The 23,255-nt window shown below is 46.7% G+C and overlaps 1 protein-coding gene across 1 annotated transcript in view; it reads left to right on the top strand.

Moving 5' to 3' along the window:
- The window catches only part of NUMA1 (nuclear mitotic apparatus protein 1), a gene marked incomplete at its 5' end in the record, with an annotated part of 135,223 nt that overhangs the window by 58,212 nt on the left and 53,756 nt on the right, over positions 1-23,255 (top strand). The window contains 7 exon segments of the mRNA XM_082248294.1: positions 566-2,728; positions 3,188-4,735; positions 6,126-6,167; positions 13,966-14,034; positions 14,403-14,510; positions 19,004-19,234; positions 21,716-21,888. Coding sequence (XP_082104420.1) covers positions 566-2,728; positions 3,188-4,735; positions 6,126-6,167; positions 13,966-14,034; positions 14,403-14,510; positions 19,004-19,234; positions 21,716-21,888 — 4,334 coding nt within the window.

The raw sequence follows: 23,255 nt of genomic DNA on the forward strand, positions 1-23,255 counted from the left end.
TTGAATACCTGTATTTGACCCGTCTGTCCATCCACACCAAAGCTCAGATGGTGAGAGTTGGAGGCAGTATGAAGAGCCAATCAGTAGTTCTTGTGCTAACAAGAAACAGGATAATAGGCGGAAGGCGCAGCATGACCGAGATGAGCTCATTACTGTGCTGTTACTGTCCAATCACAGGTGGTGGGAGGGACAAGACATGTAGGTGTTACTGAGTTGCACCAGAGAAAAATGAGGGTCTCCTGCCTTGGCAGACAGGGCAGTGCTGTGTTGCAGAACTCCCAGGGTTGGATGAACAAATCGAAACCCTTCGGAAGGTAAAACTTTTTTTTGGTTATATTTGATCTGTGTTTTTAACTGTGTTTCAGGGGTTAAGTTTCACCACTAAATTATGGGATTGTGATGCTGAGATTGTCCATTACTAATGACAATTTTTTGAGATGTCTCCAGGAGTAGTGATAGTAGACTAGTCTTAAACACATTGAATGCTTGCAGCTCCTGTGAAATGTTAATGGCATGAGCTTTTTTTTTTTAATATGGATTTGCCCTTTGTTTTTTGTTTTTCCAGTTGGAACATTTACAGCAAGAGGTCACATTGCTAAACTCTAAATCAATGGAGCTCCAGGCTCAGATCACACAGTTGGAAGAACAGAAGAGGGCTGCAGTAGCGGAGGTGGAGCTGCAAAGATCTCGCTTCGAATCGGAGAAGCTTCAGCTACAGGACATTGTCACCAATCTGCAGACCTCGCTGTCCGAAATCACCTTTCAGAAAGAGAAGCAGGATCAGGAAGCCAGGCTGCAGGAGGAAAAGTTGACAAGTCAGATAACCACGCTCAAGCTGGAGATCACAAAGCTAAAGTCTTCTCTAGCACAGAAGGACGAGGCCCTCTCCTCTCTTCAGCAGGAAGTAGAAGAAGAGAAAAGAGAGAGAGGGAAGCTGATGGACACCTTGCAAAAACAAGAGGAGTCTTCAAGAAAGAACATTGAGCAACTTAGCCATAAGGTAGACCATCTCAGCAGCAGTCTGACCACCTCTAAAGGCAAATCGACAGAACTAACTGAAAAACTGAATGCAGCTACCCAAAAAGTGACCACTTTAGAACAAGAACGGGATAAAATTGCTGGTGAAAGAGACTCTGCCTTTAAGGTGTTTAATGACTATAAAAGCGATAAAGACCAACAGTTACAGACGTTGAGCCAAACCTGTCAATCTTTGAAAAAAGATCACCAGCAAAGTTTGGCATCTGTGGAAGATCTAAAAAAAGAAAAAGCAGAGCTTGCATCAAAAGTTAAGGAACTGGATTCTACTGTTTCAGGCTTGGAAGTTAAATGCCAGCATCTTGACACAGAGAATAAAGCCCAGAACAAGTCTCATACAGCAGTTTTGGAGTCGCTAAAAACGCAGCTTGCAGAGAGAGAAGCCCAGCTAAGAAACTATGAGCAAAAGGTGTCTGGGGTGGAGCTGATGAGTGAAGAGAATAGCCAAATTAAAGAGAAGCTTTTGTCCTTGGAGGACATGGTTAAAAACTTAGAGGAGCTCTTGGAAAACGAGAAAAAACGTTCAGCCTTACTTGAGAGTGAGAAGAAGAGAAATTCCATTCTTGAGGGAAATCTGAAGTCACTAAGTGAGAGTAGAGACCTAACAATTGCAGAGCTGACGGAGGAGAAAGCCGCTACCAAGAGACTTGAATCCCAGCTGCGCCAAATGAAGGAGGAACACCGAGCAAAGCGTGAGAACTTGCAGCACAAACTGTCTGAAACCTCTGATATAATTAAACAACGGGAGTTAGAGATTGAAAAGGTGACCAAGGAAATGGGCAAGTGGAAAGATGTTGCTGAAAACTCAAGCCAGGTAGAGAAGCATATTGAATCACTGAAAAAGGATTATAAAGAAGTCTGCCAGCAGCTGGAGGTAGAAAAGTCTAGAGTATTGGAAATGGAGGCCAAAGCAAAGATGGACGCGTCTTCCCAACTGGAGAAGTTATCTCACCTGGAATCTGAGCTTTCGGCTGCAAGAACCCAACTTAAAAAGAAAGAAACCGCTGAGCAAAATCTGCTTCAGTCAGTTCATTCTGCAGAGGAGAAGCTTAGATTAGCTCAGGAGAAGGAAACTGAGCAAATTTCACAGCTGGAGAAGAGTCGCAGTAATGCGGTGCAAGATCTTGCCTTGCTGTCTAAAGAGCTTTCTGAAGAGAAGGTGAAAAAAGAAAAGCTGGAATCGACTTTAAGAAAGCTTGAAGAGCAAAAATCTGAAAGAATTCGGTCGTTGGAATCTGAAATTACTAGTATGGAGGCAACTCTTAACGAGCAGAAAAATGAGACCAATGCTCTTTCCACACAGCTGGAACTACTGAGGAAAGAACTAGAGGAGTCCAATCTGAAGCACCAACAGAAACTCAAGGAAAAAGAAAATTCTGTGTCTCGGTTTCGTGAGGAGAAGGAAAAAGCCATTGCAGACCTGAAAACTGAGCTAACCAAAAAATTGGAAGCCGAGGCTCAGCTACAGAAATCTGTGGATGTGCATAAAGGTGAATTTTCAGCTCTTCAAAATGAGCTCTCCCGTTCTCTTGACCTCATTACCTTGAAGGAGAGCGAGCTAGAGAGACTTTCCAAGGAAGTTGCTGCAAATGATGAGGCGATACTGCTGGAAAAACAATCGTCAACCAAGCTCCATGAAGAGGTGACAAGGCTAAAGGCATTTGAAGAACAAGCTGGAAAGCATGAAGAAGTGGTGACCAGGCTAAAAGTATTTGAAGAACAAGCTAAAAAGCATGGAGAAGTGGTGACCAGGCTAAAAGTATTTGAAGAACAAGCTAAAAAGCATGGAGAAGTGGTGACCAGGCTAAAAGTATTTGAAGAACAAGCTAGAAAGCATGAAGAAGAGGTGACCAGGCTAAAAGTATTTGAAGAACAAGCTAAAAAGCATGGAGAAGAGGTGACCAGGCTAAAAGTATTTGAAGAACAAGCTAGAAAGCATGAAGAAGAGGTGACCAGGCTAAAAGGATTTGAAGAACAAGCTAGAAAGCATGGAGAAGAGGTGACCAGGCTAAAAGCATTTGAAGAACAAGCTAGAAAGCATGGAGAAGAGGTGACCAGGCTAAAAGCATTTGAAGAACAAGCTAGAAAGCATGGAGAAGAGGTGACCAGGCTAAAAGCATTTGAAGAACAAGCTAGAAAGCATGAAGAAGAGGTGAAGCATTTTAAAGAGACAATAAAAGCCACAGAGTCTGAGATTACGGCTTTGAAAGAAACTATTAGTGAAAAAGAGAATGAGATCCAGCGACTGGGGCACGATATCCAGGAGAAAACTCAAGAAAATGCTTCAATCCGCGAGAACCTGCAAGCTTTAGCAAATGTGGTCAACTCTTTGGAGAGTAGAGTTAAAGATCTAGAGGGAATGTTGCAGGACAGGGAGTTGCGTATGAACCTGGCTCACAAAGAAGCAGCTGAGGCCAGACTTGCAGCCTCGAAAAATGCATCCTCATCAGAACAGTGGCAAAGGGCTCTCCAGGCCTTGGAATCTGAGATTGAGCAGGAGCGCCAAAAGACAAGTGAGCTCACCAAACAGCTAAAGGAGGCTCAGTCACTGCAAACTGAAAAAGAATCATCCTTGGAAGCTTTAAAAATTGAGCTGTTCCACAAAGTTCAGGAGTTGGAGCAAAGTCAAAAGGCTTTGAATGAATCCAGCAAGGAACTGTCACGTGTCATGTCCTCTTCCCAAGATGAGGAGAAATCTCTAGCCAAAGCAAAAGAGCAAGTATCAAAACTACAGCAAGAAATTGAGAAGAAAACCGGTCAGGTGAAAACGATGCAAGAGGAGCTGAAGAACGTGACTGCTAAGCTTGCCACCAATGAGAAGAACTTTTCGGAGGCAAAAGAGTTGCTTGAGAGGGAGTCCACCAAGAGCAATGGTCTTGAAAAACAGCTAAAACTAGTTCAAGAAAAGCTGGAAATATCCTTAAAAGAGCTTACTCAGAAACAAGGTGCCATTGACAGCCTAAATGCCGAAACTTCGAGCTACAAACAAGAAGCAGACAAGCAGAGTACGTCTGTTTTAGGTTTGCAGAAACAATTGTCCTCTCAAGATGAAACCATAGCAAAACTTGAGCAAGACATTAAGACCTGGCAGGAAAAATGTTCAAAGAAAGAAGAAGAAATGTCTGCTGTTCAGCAACAACTTGCCAACTCTCAACATGTGCTGGAGGAATTGACCTCCCTTAAAAGCAGCTACGAGGAAATGAAGACGGAGCAGACGCGAAGGGAAAGCCAGTACAAGGAGGATCTGCTAAAGAACCAAAAGATGTCTGAGGGTTTGAAGACGGAGCTTGAAAAGACCAAGGCGGAGGTGGCCTCTCTCTTGTCTTTAAAGGAGTCATTATCCCAAAAGGAAGGGACTCTGGAAACCCTTCAGAAGGAGAGCAATGATAACCTCAAAAAGATCTCTAAGCTCCAGGAGGAGAACAAGCAGCTACGTTCTGAAAATAGGACATTGTCCCAGGCCTCTGATCAAAGTACCAAGAAGACGGAGACAGAGCTGTCGAAGATCAAAGAGAAGCACCACAAGGAGATCGAGTCTCTACAGCAGAGCTATGAGAAGACAATTACTGAAAGTAAGCAACAAGTTGATGAACTCAGCCAAAAACTGGAAGCTGTGACTAGCAAGTATGACCACACAAAGTCTAAGGTTTTGGATGAACGGCAGAAGTTCCAAGAAGAAAAGCAGAAGCTGCTTGTCCAGGTACAAGTTTATTAATTAGGAAGGTCCTTGTCGCTTTAAATAAATTGAAACAATGTTTTTTGACATAGTAATAAACCTGAGCGATGGTGTCCGTGGATGCAGTAAGGGCTCATTTATACTTGCTTCAACTTCAACTCATTACAGCGCCTACTGCTTTAACATGCTTTTTTTAACGGGGCCCAGTAGATACTTACTCTGCTCAATATTACCCTCATTCAGCAGATCCCCCAACCTATCAGTGCCCTCGTTCAGCAGGTCCCCTGCTCAGTAGTACCCCCAGCTCTGTTAATGCCCCACTCAGTAGGAACCCCCCCGCTCTGCTGATCCCATTTCAGTAGTAACCCCCAGCTCTGCTGATCCCATTTCAGTAGTAACCCCCAGCTCTGCTGATCCCATTTCAGTAGTAACACCCAGTTCTGCTGATCCCATTTCAGTAGTAACACCCAGCTCTGCTGATCCCATTTCAGTAGTAACACCCAGCTCTGCTGATCCCATTTTAGTAGTAACACCCAGCTCTGCTGATCCCATTTCAGTAGTAACACCCAGCTCTGCTGATCCCATTTCAGTAGTAACACCCAGCTCTGCTGATCCCCCTGCTCAGTAGTAACCCCCAGCTCTGCTCTGAGCCCCCTGCTCAGTAGTAACCCCCAGCTCTGCTCTGAGCCCCCTGCTCAGTAGTAACCCCCAGCTCTGCTCTGAGCCCCCTGCTCGGTAGTAACCCCCAGCTCTGCTCTGAGCCCCCTGCTCGGTAGTAACCCCCAGCTCTGCTCTGAGCCCCCTGCTCGGTAGTAACCCCCAGCTCTGCTCTGAGCCCCCTGCTCAGTAGTAACACTCAGCTCTGCAGTGACTGCTGATGTCATCTTACTGCTTTGCTTGTTGGTCTCCCAGTGCATCATGGGATATCTGCAAGGTGCTGTAAATGAGTTTTGTCATAGACTTCTATGGAGGCTTTGAAGCCGCTTTTAAGCACAAAGAAAGAAACATGGTGTACAATTTTTGAAGTGAAGCAAAGAAAACCTAACGTGTGAACAGCACTGTAAGGTAACCATTTTATTTAGTGACAGGGGCTTTAATTGGAATTGAGTGCTTTAAAAAAAGCGTGTCTAATTCCACATTTTGAAGCAAGTGTAAACGAGCCCTAAAACATCCAACGTAGATGTCAGTGACAGGAACTCCCAGCATTGGTGTTAATGACTGCCAATCTGCAAAATGGACACCAGGGGTCCAAGGCCACTTCAGTTATTAAATCACCCTGCATAGTTTTAGGTGACCTGGTACAGTTAGGTTGTAAAGTGTGTGACTAGCTTTAGGTTTTTAGTATCATTTGTAGTTTACTGAAAGACAGTCACGTGTTAACCTGTTTGTTCATTCCCCGTATCGCGTCTCACAGGTGGAACAGTTGGAAGCCGCGAAAAAGGGCCAAGCTGAGCAGGTAACGAGCATAAGCGACTCTCGGCTCCAACTCCTTAAACGGTGATGGTGCATGCCGCTAACCTACGCACTTTGCACAGCGCCGTCTCTGGGCTCCGCAGTTTTCCTTGGGAACTGTTTGCCAAAAGGGCCGCAGCAGAGCGGTGGGGACCTCGTATGGGCGTGAGGTTGACGTGCCCTTTTCGGTTTCTCATGCACTTGTAAATTAATACGGTCTTCCAACTCTCTATTTAATGCTTCTGTGCCAGACAACAGGTTAGAAAACGTTTTTAATTCCTTTGCCATTTTCTGCTTCCAAAGCATTGGTGATCTCCCTGCGATTCCTCCTAATAATTTTATTCTGGCAATTAGCTGACCCTTAGAATACAGTGCGCTAAATGACCCCGACCCAGTTCTACGACCATTAATTCTCTTCTGATTTAAGGATCATTGCCCAGAGAGGGAACATTTGTAAAGAAGTTCTTCCTTTCTTTAGCCAGTTAAGTTATTGTCCTCTATTCATTAATCTCTTCCTGTCCACATGGCCCTTTAAGTGGGCCTTAAAGGGTGACAGGAAACCACTTCCAAATCACATGACCACTGTGATTGGCTGGTGCAGTAGTCACATGATCAGGAGCTCATCCCTCCAGCTATCGGTCATAACTAGACCAGGAGCTGTTAGTGACTGTTCTGTTTCACAGAAAAAAATACACAGATTCCCGAGGTGGTCAGTGCTCTCAGTAACAGAACTATTCTGACACGCCCCCTCTCTTCATCTGCAATACATAAGGGGTGTGTCTGTTACTCAGCTCTGCCAGTACAGAGCACTGAAGAAGGGAAAGAGGCAGCATTTTTTCACTTACAGTGAAAGATAATTTAAGGGCATTTCCAAGCAAAAATCAGCCATTAAGCTTTTGTCAGCTTTTTATTGCTGTATTGGCGCTTTTCCACTGCATGGAACCGAACGGTTCGGCTCGATTTTGGGCTTTTCCACTGCATGGTACGGTGTTGGAACGGTGTTGAAATGGTACAGCGGCGCTTTTCCACTACATGGAACCGAACGGTACTGCTCGATTTTGGGCTTTTCCGCTGCATGGTACGGTGTTGGAACGGTACGGCGGTGCTTTTCCACTACATGGAACCGAACGGTACGGCTCGCTTAAACAGTACCACCTCAGTTGTGGTTCCAAGAGGGCCGTACCGGTACCATATCCAACAATCCTTTGCATGCAGCCTTGACTGTTTGTCACTACTAGCCACTGATTGGTCAGAGAATCGTTGTTATGCCACCCACTTTTACTTTAGTGGAAAAGCAAACCGTACCGAACTGTTCCAGCACCGTACCATGTGGTACCATGCAGTGGAAAACCAAACGGAGCCAAGCAGGGCCGAGTGGAGCCGAGTCGGTACTTGCAGTGGAAAAGTGCCATATGTGTCTGTGTTTGGGGGACTGGCTGTTCAAGCATTGAGAGAAATTTTGCCCCAACGGGGACACAGGCATAAAACGCACAACAGCAATATGGATATATGCAGTGCAGGGTGGTCGGGCCTTAATGCCCAGCTGCAGCCACCACTGTCTTGACCTGGGGAGCTCCTATCAAAAGTCCCATTCACATTACTATTCCCCAGCTGTATAAAGCTTGGTGGGAATTTCGAAATCGCATTCTTTTTGAAGTCCTAGTTGGGGCCTGGGTAGGGGGTGGGGCATGATATTAAAATCTGTCCTTGAAGCCTGACCCTCTTCTTCTCTCCCCCATATTTGGCCTTCCCTTACCCATCCCCCTTCCTAACTCTTCCTTCCACACTGGCATGGTTGTCTATGAAATTATAATGTAACGGTGAGGAAAGAGCTTGCATGAAACCTGCAAACAGTTTTCAATGAAAACAGCATAAACAAGCAAAAAATTGGGGGAGCAAACCCTGAACATGTATATCTAAAGCCGGTGCAGCTATGGACCAAGCAACATGTATATTAAAAAAGAATAGCGCAACCATGCAAAAGAAATGGCTATGAAATATGGAGACAATCCATAAATAAAAATGGGGGTTTAGTCCCACCATATGGCCATATATCGTGCTCAAGCCCACCACTGCGTCAAAGTACCCCATTATCAGTGGGTCCTACACTATCCATAAAAAAGGGGTGAATCCAGCCTCTCTTACCCTTGGAGACAACACTCCTTGCTGGGAAGGTGTGCTAATGCACTGCAGGGGACTCCTCCTATATCTACTTGATAGAGGACACCAATAGAGTACAGGTGTGTGTGGGGGATGGGATGCTCAACCTCATAAGTCTGGTCAGACCGAATACATAATAAACAAGCAAAAAATTGGGGGAGCAAACCCTGAACATGTATATCTAAAGCCGGTGCAGCTATGGACCAAGCAACATGTATATTAAAAAAGAATAGCGCAACCATGCAAAAGAAATGGCTATGAAATATGGAGACAATCCATAAATAAAAATGGGGGTTTAGTCCCACCATATGGCCATATATCGTGCTCAAGCCCACCACTGCGTCAAAGTACCCCATTATCAGTGGGTCCTACACTATCCATAAAAAAGGGGTGAATCCAGCCTCTCTTACCCTTGGAGACAACACTCCTTGCTGGGAAGGTGTGCTAATGCACTGCAGGGGACTCCTCCTATATCTACTTGATAGAGGACACCAATAGAGTACAGGTGTGTGTGGGGGATGGGATGCTCAACCTCATAAGTCTGGTCAGACCGAATACATAATAAACAAGCAAAAAATTGGGGGAGCAAACCCTGAACATGTATATCTAAAGCCGGTGCAGCTATGGACCAAGCAACATGTATATTAAAAAAGAATAGCGCAACCATGCAAAAGAAATGGCTATGAAATATGGAGACAATCCATAAATAAAAATGGGGGTTTAGTCCCACCATATGGCCATATATCGTGCTCAAGCCCACCACTGCGTCAAAGTACCCCATTATCAGTGGGTCCTACACTATCCATAAAAAAGGGGTGAATCCAGCCTCTCTTACCCTTGGAGACAACACTCCTTGCTGGGAAGGTGTGCTAATGCACTGCAGGGGACTCCTCCTATATCTACTTGATAGAGGACACCAATAGAGTACAGGTGTGTGTGGGGGATGGGATGCTCAACCACATAAGTCTGGTCAGACCGAATACATAATAAACAAGCAAAAAATTGGGGGAGCAAACCCTGAACATGTATATCTAAAGCCGGTGCAGCTATGGACCAAGCAACATGTATATTAAAAAAGAATAGCGCAACCATGCAAAAGAAATGGCTATGAAATATGGAGACAATCCATAAATAAAAATGGGGGTTTAGTCCCACCATATGGCCATATATCGTGCTCAAGCCCACCACTGCGTCAAAGTACCCCATTATCAGTGGGTCCTACACTATCCATAAAAAAGGGGTGAATCCAGCCTCTCTTACCCTTGGAGACAACACTCCTTGCTGGGAAGGTGTGCTAATGCACTGCAGGGGACTCCTCCTATATCTACTTGATAGAGGACACCAATAGAGTACAGGTGTGTGTGGGGGATGGGATGCTCAACCTCATAAGTCTGGTCAGACCGAATACATAATAAACAAGCAAAAAATTGGGGGAGCAAACCCTGAACATGTATATCTAAAGCCGGTGCAGCTATGGACCAAGCAACATGTATATTAAAAAAGAATAGCGCAACCATGCAAAAGAAATGGCTATGAAATATGGAGACAATCCATAAATAAAAATGGGGGTTTAGTCCCACCATATGGCCATATATCGTGCTCAAGCCCACCACTGCGTCAAAGTACCCCATTATCAGTGGGTCCTACACTATCCATAAAAAAGGGGTGAATCCAGCCTCTCTTACCCTTGGAGACAACACTCCTTGCTGGGAAGGTGTGCTAATGCACTGCAGGGGACTCCTCCTATATCTACTTGATAGAGGACACCAATAGAGTACAGGTGTGTGTGGGGGATGGGATGCTCAACCTCATAAGTCTGGTCAGACCGAATACATAATAAACAAGCAAAAAATTGGGGGAGCAAACCCTGAACATGTATATCTAAAGCCATCGATTGGATATAGGAGGAGTCCCCTGTAGTGCATTTGCACATCCTTCCCAGCAAGGAGTATTATCTCCAAGGGTTAGAATGGCTGGATTCATCTCTTTTTCATGGATAGTGTAGGACCCACTGATAATGGGGTACTTTGACGCAGTAGTGGGCTTGAGCACGATATGGCCATATGGTGGGACCAAACCCCCATTTTTATTTATGGATTGTCTTCAGATTTGGTAGTTATTTCTTTTGCATTTGCGCACTATTCTTTTTTAATATAATGAAAACAGCAGCATAGCATGTTACTGTCTTCGAGTGTCATTTGTTGTTTATTTCCTGGAGGTGAGCACAGGACAGTTAGTGGTGTGCTGGTAGTTTTTCCCTTTATTCCAGATCCTAATTATTAACCTCCTGGCTATGATGAATGAAATCTCTGTGCATGAACCTAATCTTTGCTTTGCTCCAATTCTGGCTCTCTCTGTGCTGCATGTATAATCTGAGGAGGGGGGGAAGTTTACTCATGTCGGGTTCTCCTCTAACTGGGAGACGGGTCCTCCTGTGTCTCCTCTAACTGGGAGACGGGTCCTCCTGTGTCTCCTCTAACTGGGAGAAAGGTCATCCTGTGTCTCCTCTAACTGGGAGAAAGGTCCTCCTGTGTCTCCTCTAATTGGGAGAAAGGTCCTCCTGTGTCTCCTCTAACTGGGAGAAAGGTCATCCTGTGTCTCCTCTAACTGGGAGAAAGGTCATCCTGTGTCTCCTCTAACTGGGAGAAAGGTCATCCTGTGTCTCCTCTAACTGGGAGAAAGGTCCTCCTGTGTCTCCTCTAACTGGGAGAAAGGTCCTCCTGTGTCTCCTCTAACTGGGAGAAAGGTCCTCCTGTGTCTCCTCTAACTGGGAGAAAGGTCCTCCTGTGTCTCCTCTAACTGGGAGAAAGGTCCTCCCCCGTGTCTCCTCTAACTGGGAGAAAGGTCCCCCCCCGTGTCTCCTCTAACTGAGAGAAAGGTCCCCCCCCGTGTCTCCTCTAACTGGGAGAAAGGTCCCCCCCTGTGTCTCCTCTAACTGGGAGAAAGGTCCCCCCCCCTGTGTCTCTAACTGGGAGAAAGGTCCCCCCCCCGTGTCTCCTCTAACTGGGAGAAAGGTCCCCCCCCTGTGTCTCCTCTAACTGGGAGAAAGGTCCCCCCCCCGTGTCTCCTCTAACTGGCAGAAAGGTTCCCCCCCTGTGTCTCCTCTAACTGGGAGAAAGGTTCCCCCCCTGTGTCTCCTCTAACTGGGAGAAAGGTTCCCCCCCTGTGTCTCCTCTAACTGGAAGAAAGGTTCCCCCCCTGTGTCTCCTCTAACTGGGAGAAAGGTTCCCCCCCCCTGTGTCTCCTCTAACTGGGAGAAAGGTTCCCCTCCCTGTGTCTCCTCTAACTGGGAGAAAGGTTCCCCCCCCCTGTGTCTCCTCTAACTGGGAGAAAGGTTCCCCCCGTGTCTCCTCTAACTGGGAGAAAGGTCCCCCCTCTGTGTCTCCTCTAACTGGGAGAAAGGTGCCCCCCCGTGTCTCCTCTAACTGGGAGAAAGGTCCCCCCCCTGTGTCTCCTCTAACTGGGAGAAAGGTCCCCCCCCTGTGTCTCCTCTAACTGGGAGAAAGGTCCCCCCCCTGTGTCTCCTCTAACTGGGAGAAAGGTCCCCCCCCTGTGTCTCCTCTAACTGGGAGAAAGGTCCCCCCCCCCCTGTGTCTCCTCTAACTGGGAGAAAGGTCTCCCCCCGTGTCTCCTCTAACTGGGAGAAAGGTCTCCCCCCGTGTCTCCTCTAACTGGGAGAAAGGTCCCCCCCCTGTGTCTCCTCTAACTGGGAGAAAGGTCCCCCCCCCTGTGTCTCCTCTAACTGGGAGAAAGGTTCCCCCCCTGTGTCTCCTCTAACTGGGAGAAAGGTTCCCCCCCCTGTCTCTCCTCTAACTGGGAGAAAGGTTCCCCCCTGTGTCTCCTCTAACTGGGAGAAAGGTTCCCCCCCTGTGTCTCCTCTAACTGGGAGAAAGGTTCCCCCCCTGTGTCTCCTCTAACTGGGAGAAAGGTTCCCCCCCTGTGTCTCCTCTTACTGGGAGAAAGGTTCCCCCCCTGTGTCTCCTCTAACTGGTAGAAAGGTTCCCCCCCTGTGTCTCCTCTAACTGGGAGAAAGGTTCCCCCCCCCTGTGTCTCCTCTAACTGGGAGAAAGGTCCCCCCCCCTGTGTCTCCTCTAACTGGGAGAAAGGTCCCCCCCCTGTGTCCCCTCTAACTGCGAGAAAGGTTCCCCCCCCTGTGTCTCCTCTAACTGGGAGAAAGGTTCCCCCCCTGTGTCTCCTCTAACTGGAAGAAAGGCCCCCCCCCTGTGTCTCCTCTAACTGGGAGAAAGGTTCCCCCCCTGTGTCTCCTCTAACTGGGAGAAAGGTTCCCCCCCTGTGTCTCCTCTAACTGGGAGAAAGGTTCCCCCCCTGTGTCTCCTCTAACTGGGAGAAAGGTTCCCCCCCTGTGTCTCCTCTAACTGGGAGAAAGGTCCCCCCCCTGTGTCTCCTCTAACTGGGAGAAAGGTCCCCCCCTGTGTCTGCTCTAACTGGGAGAAAGGTCCCCCCCTGTGTCTCCTCTAACTGGGAGAAAGGTCCCCCCCTGTGTCTCCTCTAACTGGGAGAAAGGTCCCCCCCCTGTGTCTCCTCTAACTGGGAGAAAGGTTCCCCCCCTGTGTCTCCTCTAACTGGGAGAAAGGTCCCCCCCCTGTGTCTCCTCTAACTGGGAGAAAGGTTCCCCCCCTGTGTCTCCTCTAACTGGAAGAAAGGTCCCCCCCCCTGTGTCTCCTCTAACTGGGAGAAAGGTTCCCCCCCTGTGTCTCCTCTAACTGGGAGAAAGGTTCCCCCCCTGTGTCTCCTCTAACTGGGAGAAAGGTTCCCCCCCTGTGTCTCCTCTAACTGGGAGAAAGGTTCCCCCCCTGTGTCTCCTCTAACTGGGAGAAAGGTCCCCCCCCCTGTGTCTCCTCTAACTGGGAGAAAGGTCCCCCCCCTGTGTCTGCTCTAACTGGGAGAAAGGTCCCCCCCTGTGTCTCCTCTAACTGGGAGAAAGGTCCCCCCCTGTGTCTCCTCTAACTGGGAGAAAGGTCCCCCCCTGTGTCTCCTCTAACTGGGAGAAAGGTCCCCCCCTGTGTCTCCTCTAACTGGGAGAAAGGTCCCCCCCTGTGTCTCCTCTAACTGGGAGAAAGGTCCCCCCTGTGTCTCCTCTAACTGGGAGAAAGGTCCCCCCTGTGTCTCCTCTAACTGGGAGAAAAGCACCCCCCGTGTCTCCTCTAACTGGGAGAAAGCCCCCCCGTGTCTCCTCTAACTGGGAGAAAAGCCACCCCCCCCCCCCCCGTGACTCCTCTAACTGGGAGAAAGGCCATCCTGCAAAATTGCTATTTGATCCATTTTCAACCCAGGAGAATCTCTGCAACATATAAAATGATGCACGTACAGCAAAGCTCCATACGGTCTGCCAAAAATCCAGTGAGCTCCTAACTTCCTGTAGTCAACTGACAACTTTTGTCTACTGCAATGAAATCCCACGCAGGGCTGTCATAGTAGGGAGATGGGGGGGGAGGAGGGGAGGAGGAGATGTGTTGTTGGTATGACTTCCTGTATACCTCCATGGAGGTTAAAATGACCAAATAGCTCCTACAAATTTTGTGATACCGGCACCTGGCATGAATAGACTTCCCTGTCCTGTCTCGTGTATGTGGCCTGATCCCAGGCTTTGTATGATATGACCCAGCATTGTCCTTTTACAGGTTCAGGAGCTGAACAAACAGATAAGCCAGCAGGAGAAGACCATTTGGAGCCAGCAACAGAAGCTTAAGGTATGATGTATGTAGAGCCCATCTCCAAACTGACCACAATGCTACAAAATTTCTATGGTTCTCCTGTATTCCTGCTCCTTTACGTTTTGTGTGGTCAGTCCCCTAAAGTCTTTCAGCTATGGGTTGAGTTGGTTGGGCTGATGCCCAATAATTGAGATTCTCCAGCAATATCCAGCCTGCAGTTTTTGGACACACATTTTAAGCCCCGTGGAGCCGTTGTACAAGACGTGAAAATAATTCACCCCCCAGACCTGTTGGGGGAAGCTGAACTGGGAAGGCTGGCTTCATCCACCCATAACAGAAATACCATCTCAGGGGGTCAGCCTTTTTCATTGTGAATATTGACTTCTATGTGTTCTGTTGAGCAGATGGACAGCGATGCTCATGAGGAGGTGGAGAAGAAGCAGAGGAGGTTGGTGGAGCTAGAGACAGAGCTGAAGCAGCAAACTGAGGCTGTGGAGCACTACAAAGCCCAGGTGAGCTCCTTGTTGGCATATGTTACCTAGGGTGTCATTAAACGCTTTATAAACAGCTGTGCTCAAAAGTTTGCATCCCCTGGCAGAAATCGTGACATGTTGGCATAGATATTGAAAATATGACTGATCATGCCAAAAAACTGTCTTCTATGACTGATCATGCCAAAAAACTGTCTTCTATTTAACCACTTAAGCCCCGGAAGATTTTACCCCCTTCCTGACCAGGGGTTTTTTGCGATTTTATTACTGCGTGACTTTAACGGACAATTGCACGGTCGTGCGACGCTGTACCTAAATTAATTTCACGTCCTTTTTTTCCCACAAACAGAGCTTTCTTTTGGTGGTATTTGATCACCTGTGCGATTTATTTTTTTTTCTTTTCTTTTCTTTTTTTTTTGATCATGCGCTATAAACAAAAAAAGAGCGTAAATTTTGCAAAAATAACAATATTTTTCACTTTTTTTTTTATATGAAATTCCCCCCCCCCCCCCAAAAAATGTAAAAATCAAATTTTTTTTAACATTTTCGGCCAATTTGTTTTATGCTACATATGTTTGGTAAAAAAAAATCGTAAAAAGCGTATTTTGATTGGTTTGCGCAAAAGTTATCGCGTTTACTAACAAAGGGAAAGATTTTTGTCATTTTTGGTGTTTTTTTTTTTTTTGCGGGACTGCGGCGGACAGATCGGACCCTTGACTGACATTTTTGACACTTTTGGGGTTACCAGTGACATTACTGCATTAATCAATGCTATACATATGCACTGTTACTGTAAAAATGACACTGGCAGGGAAGGGGTTAACTGTATTGGAGAGGGAGGGGTTAAGTGTGTCCTAGGGGCGTGTTTCTAACTGTGATGGGACATGTGTACTATTATAAAAACAGAGATCAACGGTTCTACATAGTAGAACCGTCTGATCTCCATTTTTACACAGGGGAGAATGACAGGCGGCTTGTTTACATAAGCCGCCTGACTTTCTCCCTCTCTACCGACGATCGTAGTGTGACCGGCGGACATCGGGTCCTCAGTGAACGGGGCGGGCGCGCGCTCACCCGCTATTGGCTCAAAAGCCGGTCACAGGCTAGCGACGTAGATCTACGTCACTCTGCCTGGCCGGGGCTGACAGCCACTGTAAATATACTGTGCGCAGTCGGCAAGCCTTTAAGGATAGTGATAATATGAAGCCATGTATTATCACATAGTTGTTTTGTCTCCTTTTTTAAGTCCTAAAAATGGAAATCGCCTAAAAGGTCCTAATGAAAAGTTTCCATCCCCTGGAATGGCCTTGGTGCAGACACACAAGCTGACCCACACAGGGTGAATTGGCAATTAAAGGTTACTTTCCTTAACCTTTACTCAATGAGTTTATTAGCTCTCACGTGGATGCACTGAGCAGGCTAGATACTGAGCCTTGGGAGCTGAAAAGAACTGTCAAAAGACCTGCGTGACAAGGTAATGGAACTTTATAAAGATGGAAAAGGATATAAAAAGATATCCAAAGCATCGAATATGTCAACAAGTACTGTTCAATCGCTTTATTAAAGTGGTAGCAAAGTCTTTTTTAAAACTTGTACTTACTGGTAAGCTTATGATGAGCCTTACCTGTAGGTACAGTGAATATTTCCTAAACTTGCACTATTTAGGAGGTATTCACGATGCACAAAGCCGGTGACGTCCAGTTATGCAGTCCCTACTAGAGGTCTGTGCTGCAGCAGCAGGACGGAAACCGTAAGGAAGACCGGGTGAAGAGGAAAACCCTGTCAGCGGGTGACAGCGTGCTGCTGGAGGGTTTTGTTCTAAGGTAAGCATTTCATAATGTGCTAGTATGCAATGCATACTAGCACATTATGCCTTTACCTTGCAGATTAAAAAAAAGTCTGCAGTTTACTACCGCTTTACCACTTTCCGACTGCCTAACTGTAACTGTATGTAATGTTTTTTACATTTAAATACCAGGGCTATGACTGCAGTTAGCTGCCTTGACCCGGAATCTTTTTCTTTTTCCTCCTTTCAGTTAGGCGGCCGGCTTTCAGATAAAAGTGGTCCCAGCAGCGAATTCCCCACAGGATCACTTTTATAGGTGGCAAAAGAGGTAACATCCCCCCCTCCCGCCGCTTCCTGGTTGTTTCCAGGTTTACCAGACCTGTCGGTAAATCTAGAAGCGATCGGGTACAGCAGATAGCTGGGCAGGAAGTCAAGTGAGGGCAAGATGGTCCTTACTTTGCTCTATGCCCTTGGAGGATCGGAGCGACCTCCGGTGTCATTTCCGGTTCTCAACTGTTTTTGTTTTTCCCCTAAAGTCAACATTTCTATTACAATGAATGTTTACATTCCTTGTAACAGGAATAAAAGTGATCAAAAAAAAAATCAAAATAATAAAGGGGCATCGTAAAATTTAAATGGGGGAAAAAAAATGTAACCCACCCCATCCCTCCGTGCTCGCACGCAGAATCAAACGCATACAAAAGTCGCCCCCGCATATGTAAACGTTGTTCGCACCTCCTCTGTAACACCAAACAGGTAATCTGTAATAAGTTTTAAAGCATCACCTATTGAGATTTATAAATACCGTAGATTGTTGCTATTCCACAGGCATGCACAGTTGTAACAAGAATAGAAAGTAAAAATCAGCGCTAGTCCCAAAATAAACAAATGGACAGAATCACTGACCGATTCTAAGCATATGAGTGCTCAGCAGATGTCAGATAAATGAAAAACGGCAGCCAGCACAACAGGAAACCATATCCAGAGATGCAAAATATAAATAAAAAGTGCAGTGACTAATAATGATGGTACAAACTAGTGTATAATGCACATGGGTGATGAGAAGAAAAAAATCAGTATCTTGTACATAAACATGAATGAACATGGCTTGTGTGCATATAAAGATGAACCAAAACAGTCCTGATATTAAACAGTCTCTGTGATGAATGAAAAAGAAGTGATGATAGGAAGCTGCTCTCACTGTAAGGTAATAATCCACCACCGTGATGTTAATGACCAGGGTACTCTTACCAGCTGGGGTGGACCTTCAAATTAATGAGGTCAATCAGGCATAAATGGCAGGGGTCAGCTTAGCAAATCACCGATCATCAACCTCCATAAACTCTTGAAACTGAAAGGGATGTAAACTTATCAGATGTAAAACATCCCCTACACCTCCACAGGTACCTAGTGAAAAAATGAAGGGGGATCCAATAGTGTAATACGTCCAAAACCAGATTTATTGATAAAGAATAGGCAGGTACTCACATAATGGTTGAATGGAAACAACATGGAATATCCAAAATGGCCGCGGCGGAAGTGTGCTTACGTGGCTGACGCGTTTCGTCATCATAGACGGTGGATTATTACCTTACAGTGGGAGCGGCTTCCTATCATCACTTCTTTTTCATTCATCACAGAGACTGTTTAATATCAGGACTGGTTCATCTTTATATGCACACAAGCCATGTTCATTCATGTTTATGTATATGATACTGATTTTTTTCTTCTTATCACCCATGTGCATTATACACTAGTTTGTACCATCATTATTAGGCGCTGCACTTTTTATTTATATTATGCACCGTTTTAAAGCATGAGTTTAGGAGTCTACTTGGCGTAACATCTTTGGCATTTTACAAAAAAGGTGGCCTGCAGAGATCCACAGCTCAGGTGGGAGAATCTGTCCACAGGACAAAATACTGGCAGGCAATGTGCATTCTTCTTCTGAATGAAAGCTGCACATGGGACACACTTGGACTTTTCAGCACGACAATGACCCTAAGCTGAAGGCCAAGGTGACCCTCCAGTGGTTACAGCAGATGAGGGTGAAGGTTCAGGAGTGGCCATCAGTCTCTTGAGCTTAATATCATTGAGCCACTCTGGGGAGATCTCAAACGTACGGTTCATGCAAGATAACCAAAGACTTTGCATGACCTGGAGGCATTCTGCCAAGACAAATGGGCAGCCACCTGCAATGATTTGGGCCTCCTTAGAAAGCTATCACAGAAAACTATACCTGGTCATTGAGGCTAAAGGGGGCAATACACAGGATTAAGAACTAAGGGGATGCAGACTTTTGAAGGGGGGAAGGGGTGCATTTTATTGGTTTACTTGTTGCCATGTTTTATGATTGGGCCATTCTGTTATCCCCTACAGTTAAGGAATATGAATCCCATAGGAAATAAAACATGCGTGAGCAGGCAAAACCCATTTCTTTGCTTTAAAATCTGTTCATATCTTCTCAGTTCTCCAAGGGGATGCAAACTTTTGAGCACAATTGTATGTAGCACTACAGTGGCGTTATTCTTTTCCACTCTCGTGTTGCTTTTGTACTCATTGATTTGGCCAGCCTGGGTATCTTTGAAGGTGCTATTCTCTGTGTGTTGGGTCTATGTCCATGTTGAACCAAGGATGCTCCCATACCCACGATTGGCTGGCCATGCAATAAGCACAAGTTCAAAATGACTCTAGCCACCAGTCATGTAACCTCTGCTTCTCTCCACAGATGGAAAAAGCCAAGGTACACTATGATGCCAAGAAAGAGCAGAACCAAGAACCGAGCGACAAGCTGCAGGCCATCACCCGGGAGCAGGAGCATCTGCACAAGGAGAACGAGGATCTCAAGAAGGAGTCGGAACGGATCAACAAAGAGCTCCAACTGTCTCTGCTTCAAAGCAAGGAGGCTGAGCAGAACTGCAAGACCCTGACCAGCCAAGTCCACAGTCTGGAGGCTCAGGTGAGCCCAGTGTTATTGGCTTACATGTCTGCTGCCCAGGAGTGAGAAGCTCAGATGTCATTCAGACTCATCTCTAATCCAAACTACTCCAGTGAGCTTTTTGGTTGGGTCACCCCCCACTTCCCCCTGCAGCTTATTGGAGTACAAAAAAGTGGAAGTTCAGGTTAGAGAGAGAGAGAGAGGAGTTTGGAAGATACCCCAAGGTTCTCTCTATTGCCCAGGAACAGCAGCCTCTTTGTAGCATAGAGAGCAGAAGGAAATCCAGGTAGAAGGCATGTAAAAGACGGAAGATTTATTCATCTCACTAGCAGAGCTAGGAGCACTGAACTTACCACAGGGGTGGTTCATTGCAGGGATTGAAGGTGGGCACAGGGGTTGAAGAGGGGGAAAGTGGTTGCAGGGATTGAGGGGTGGGGTAGGTGGGCGCAGGGATCGGAGGGGTGGGGTAGATGGGCGCAGGGATCGGAGGGGTGGGGTAGATGGGCGCAGGGATCGGAGGGGTGGGGTAGATGGGCGCAGGGATCGAAGGTGTGGGAGGACGGCCCAGGGTTTGAAGGTGTGGGAAGTAGGGCCCAGGGTTTGAAGGTGTGGGAAGGAGGGCCCAGGTGCCGAAGGTGTGGGAAGGAGGGCCCAGGTGCCGAAGGTGTGGGAAGGAGGGCCCAGGTGCAGAATGTGTGGGAAGGAGGGCCCAGGTGCAGAAGGTGTGGGAGGGAGGGGCCCAGGGTTTGAAGGTGTGGGAGGGGGGGCCGGGTATCTAAAAGGGGGGCAAAGAGAGTATAGGGGTCCAAAGGGGAGGAAGGTGAAAGGTGCAGGCGTCAGATGGGGATGTGGGTGCAGGGAATATACCGGGTAGAATATGAACAGGATTTACCCTGAGCAGAGGAATACTCCACATTTTATCTAACGGGGTCACTCTGTTCTTTGAGCCTTTAGAGTCTGGGATTTTAGGTTTGCTGTCGTCAATGAGGGAGGAGACCATCTATAATGTTTTAAAAATGTGTCCGCAAAACTGCAAAATAAAATTTATAATGAGGAAATCCAAACAATGCCAATTAAAGTTCAACTTTTCATGTTTTAGTATGGAGCGAGCTTGGTATAGGAGACTTATATCTGTTAACAGTTGCTGCCTTGCCCAACACCCGCATCTCCCACACTGAGGCTGATTTAATAAAGGAGTTGAGAAGGTTTACTCAGTAAATAGTATAAATATTCACTTTATTCACTTTTTTTTGAGATGACTGAAGTAAACAGGAATTTATTTTTCGCATGATTGGATAATAGAATAGATTATTCATACAGTTTGAATAAACATTCTCAAGTAAATCAGCCCAAATGCCTTCCAGCATCTGGGAGTGCATAACTGCAGAATAAGAGTGCAGTACAATGAATGTGTGTGGGGGGGGGGTTGTTAGACTGCAGGTCACCCCCAGACCCCCCACATTCACCCTCAAGTGACATGCTCAGTCTAATGAAGTAATACTATAATGCCATTTTGACAACTGAATATTCAGAAGTTTGCGGTAAGCACAGGCTGGTTCTCTATTTTTTTTTTTTTTGTGATTTTATAAACTGTCCTCAGACTCCAAGGGAGCCCTTTTTATAAAGCCTAAAATAAAAAATAAAGTTTAATTTCCAGTCCAATAATGATGGCCGTTATAAATCATTGGCCCCGTACAGCCTACTTTACAGGGAGCCCCTGAACCATGTCCAACACCTTCCCAGGTTTGGTGGAGGAACTCCACCAGCTTGTCTGAGAACTTGGCATGAGTCTTTGTGCTGTTGGTGGGTTATAAGACCCACTTGCTCTTCGGCTTCAACCAGCTCCAGAGCCACTGGGACCACCTCGTCTTCCCCGCTAGAGCGTGCAAACGCCACCCCTCTTCCCTGCTAGAGCGTGCAAACGCCACCTCGTCTTCCCTGCTAGAGCATGCTAGCACATATGTCAAACACAAGGACTGCAGGCCGAATCCAGCCCGCCAATCCTTGTCGTCTGGCCCTCCCTCCCTAGTTTTGCAGCTGATTGTGGTGGAACTCTATTCTGCCACCTCCAACTTTCACCCTCTGCTCCCTGCTGTCTCTTATAAACGCAGAAGCCCGGCGCTCTGTACGCGGCGTTCCTTCAGAAGGCAGTGTGTCCTTGTGCGTGTTCTTTGCCACATGCTATTAGCTGGGGAGCGTCTCAGAACGGCTGCTGATTGGTGGAGGTGTGACATTAGCATAATCTGCTACAGATGGGCGGAGCTAACCTGATAGGAGGGCTCAATGGGGCTGTCCATAGGCATCTCTTCCCAGGCCTGACCCTGGGTCGATACAGATCTCCATCTGCGGCTCTGATCGTTCTTTATTGCTGTCTTTCTATAGCATATGAAAATTTAAAATGGTGACTTCTAATAATTACCTAGCCAGACAAAAACATGACCGAACAGGGGATGGAAAATATGTTAAACCGTCCCGCTATAATTGCTTCGAACCATTCTGTAGGTGGAGTATGCAGACCGGCAGCTGAGGGAGCTGGGCAAGTTCCAGGTGGCCACCGATGCCTTGAAGAGCCGGGAAACGCGAGTTCCCACTCGGGTGACCCGGAGTCGTGCGGATGTCAGTACAGACAGTCTGGAGATGAGCAAAGAGGATGAAAACCCCATGAACTCCACAAGGTAACTGAGATTGGCTGCTGTCAGCATTCTACAGTCATGAGGGTGTTAGTGTATTTTTAATGGGGTTAAGCGAGCTCAGTCCTCCAATCCCACTAGACAGTGTGTTGGTCTCTCAGTAAGGTGATCAGGACTTGGGGGGGGGGGGGATAATAATCTCCAGTTTTTTTTTAAATCTCATACTTTCTTTTAATGTTTGTAGATGTGACATCTGTTGAGTTGAGCCACCTGCTGCTTTCCTATAGTTGCTCCATAGATATAGAAAAAGAAGCACCAGACCAAAACCAGATGAAGGAATCCAACAATATAAATGTAATTGTTGGTTTGAAACCCACCAACGTGTTTCGAGGGCAACAGGTCTTCCCCCTTCATCAGGACTCAACACAGGATAAAATTTGGATGAACTCCGAGAATACCACTCTATTGTTGCTCTGCAACTGCTGTGAAGTTGTTACTCCATGCAGAGAGTTCAGTACTGGTTCTAATATAGATCTGTGAAAACACTGTTTTCCGAGTCCATCCGGTTTTTATCTTGTTTTGAGCCCCTGATAAAAGGGGGGAATGCATGAAACTTGTTGGCGGTTTTTTATGTCTTTGTTTACCAACAATTACAGTTCTTTTAATGGCTGTTTTATATGTCTTTGTTTACCAACAAATAAAATTATTTTAGACTTTTATCCATTTTTGGTCTGGAGCCCCTGTCTGTATCTTCATGGTATGAGTTACCGTTTTGTGGCCAACGAGGAAAGGCTTGCTGTGTTGGAGCCACCTCGCCAGAGCTATTGAGCTTGTTTTTTTAAGTTTTCCTTTAGCTGAGTACACATGCAAGTCTACAAGGCTAAAAGTCCCCAGCGGCTCTTTGCGTATGGTTGGTTGTTGGACGTCCAGTGGTGGGATCTCCTTAGCTTGGTTGTTGGACGTCCAGTGGTGGGATCTCTTTAGCTTGGTTGTTGGACGTCCAGTGGTGGGATCTCCTTAGCTTGGTTGTTGGACGTCCAGTGGTGGGATCTCCTTAGCTTGGTTGTTGGATGTCCAGTGGTGGGATCTCCTTAGCTTGGTTGTTGGACGTCCAGTGGTGGGATCTCCTTAGCTTGGTTGTTGGACGTCCAGTGGTAGGATCTCCTTAGCTTGGTTGTTGGATGTCCAGTGGTGGGATCTCCTTAGCTTGGTTGTTGGACGTCCAGTGGTGGGACCTCCTTAGCTTGGTTGTTGGACGTCCAGTGGTGGGATCTCCTTAGCTTGGTTGTTGGACGTCCAGTGGTGGGATCTCCTTGGCTTGGTTGTTGAACGTCCAGTGGTGGGATCTCCTTAGCTTGGTTGTTGGGACGTCCAGTGGTGGGATCTCCTTGGCTTGCAGTTCACTTAATCCT

Source organism: Pelophylax lessonae (assembly GCF_965119305.1).
Source record: "Pelophylax lessonae genome assembly, chromosome: 2".
Taxonomy (NCBI): Eukaryota; Metazoa; Chordata; class Amphibia; order Anura; family Ranidae; genus Pelophylax; species Pelophylax lessonae.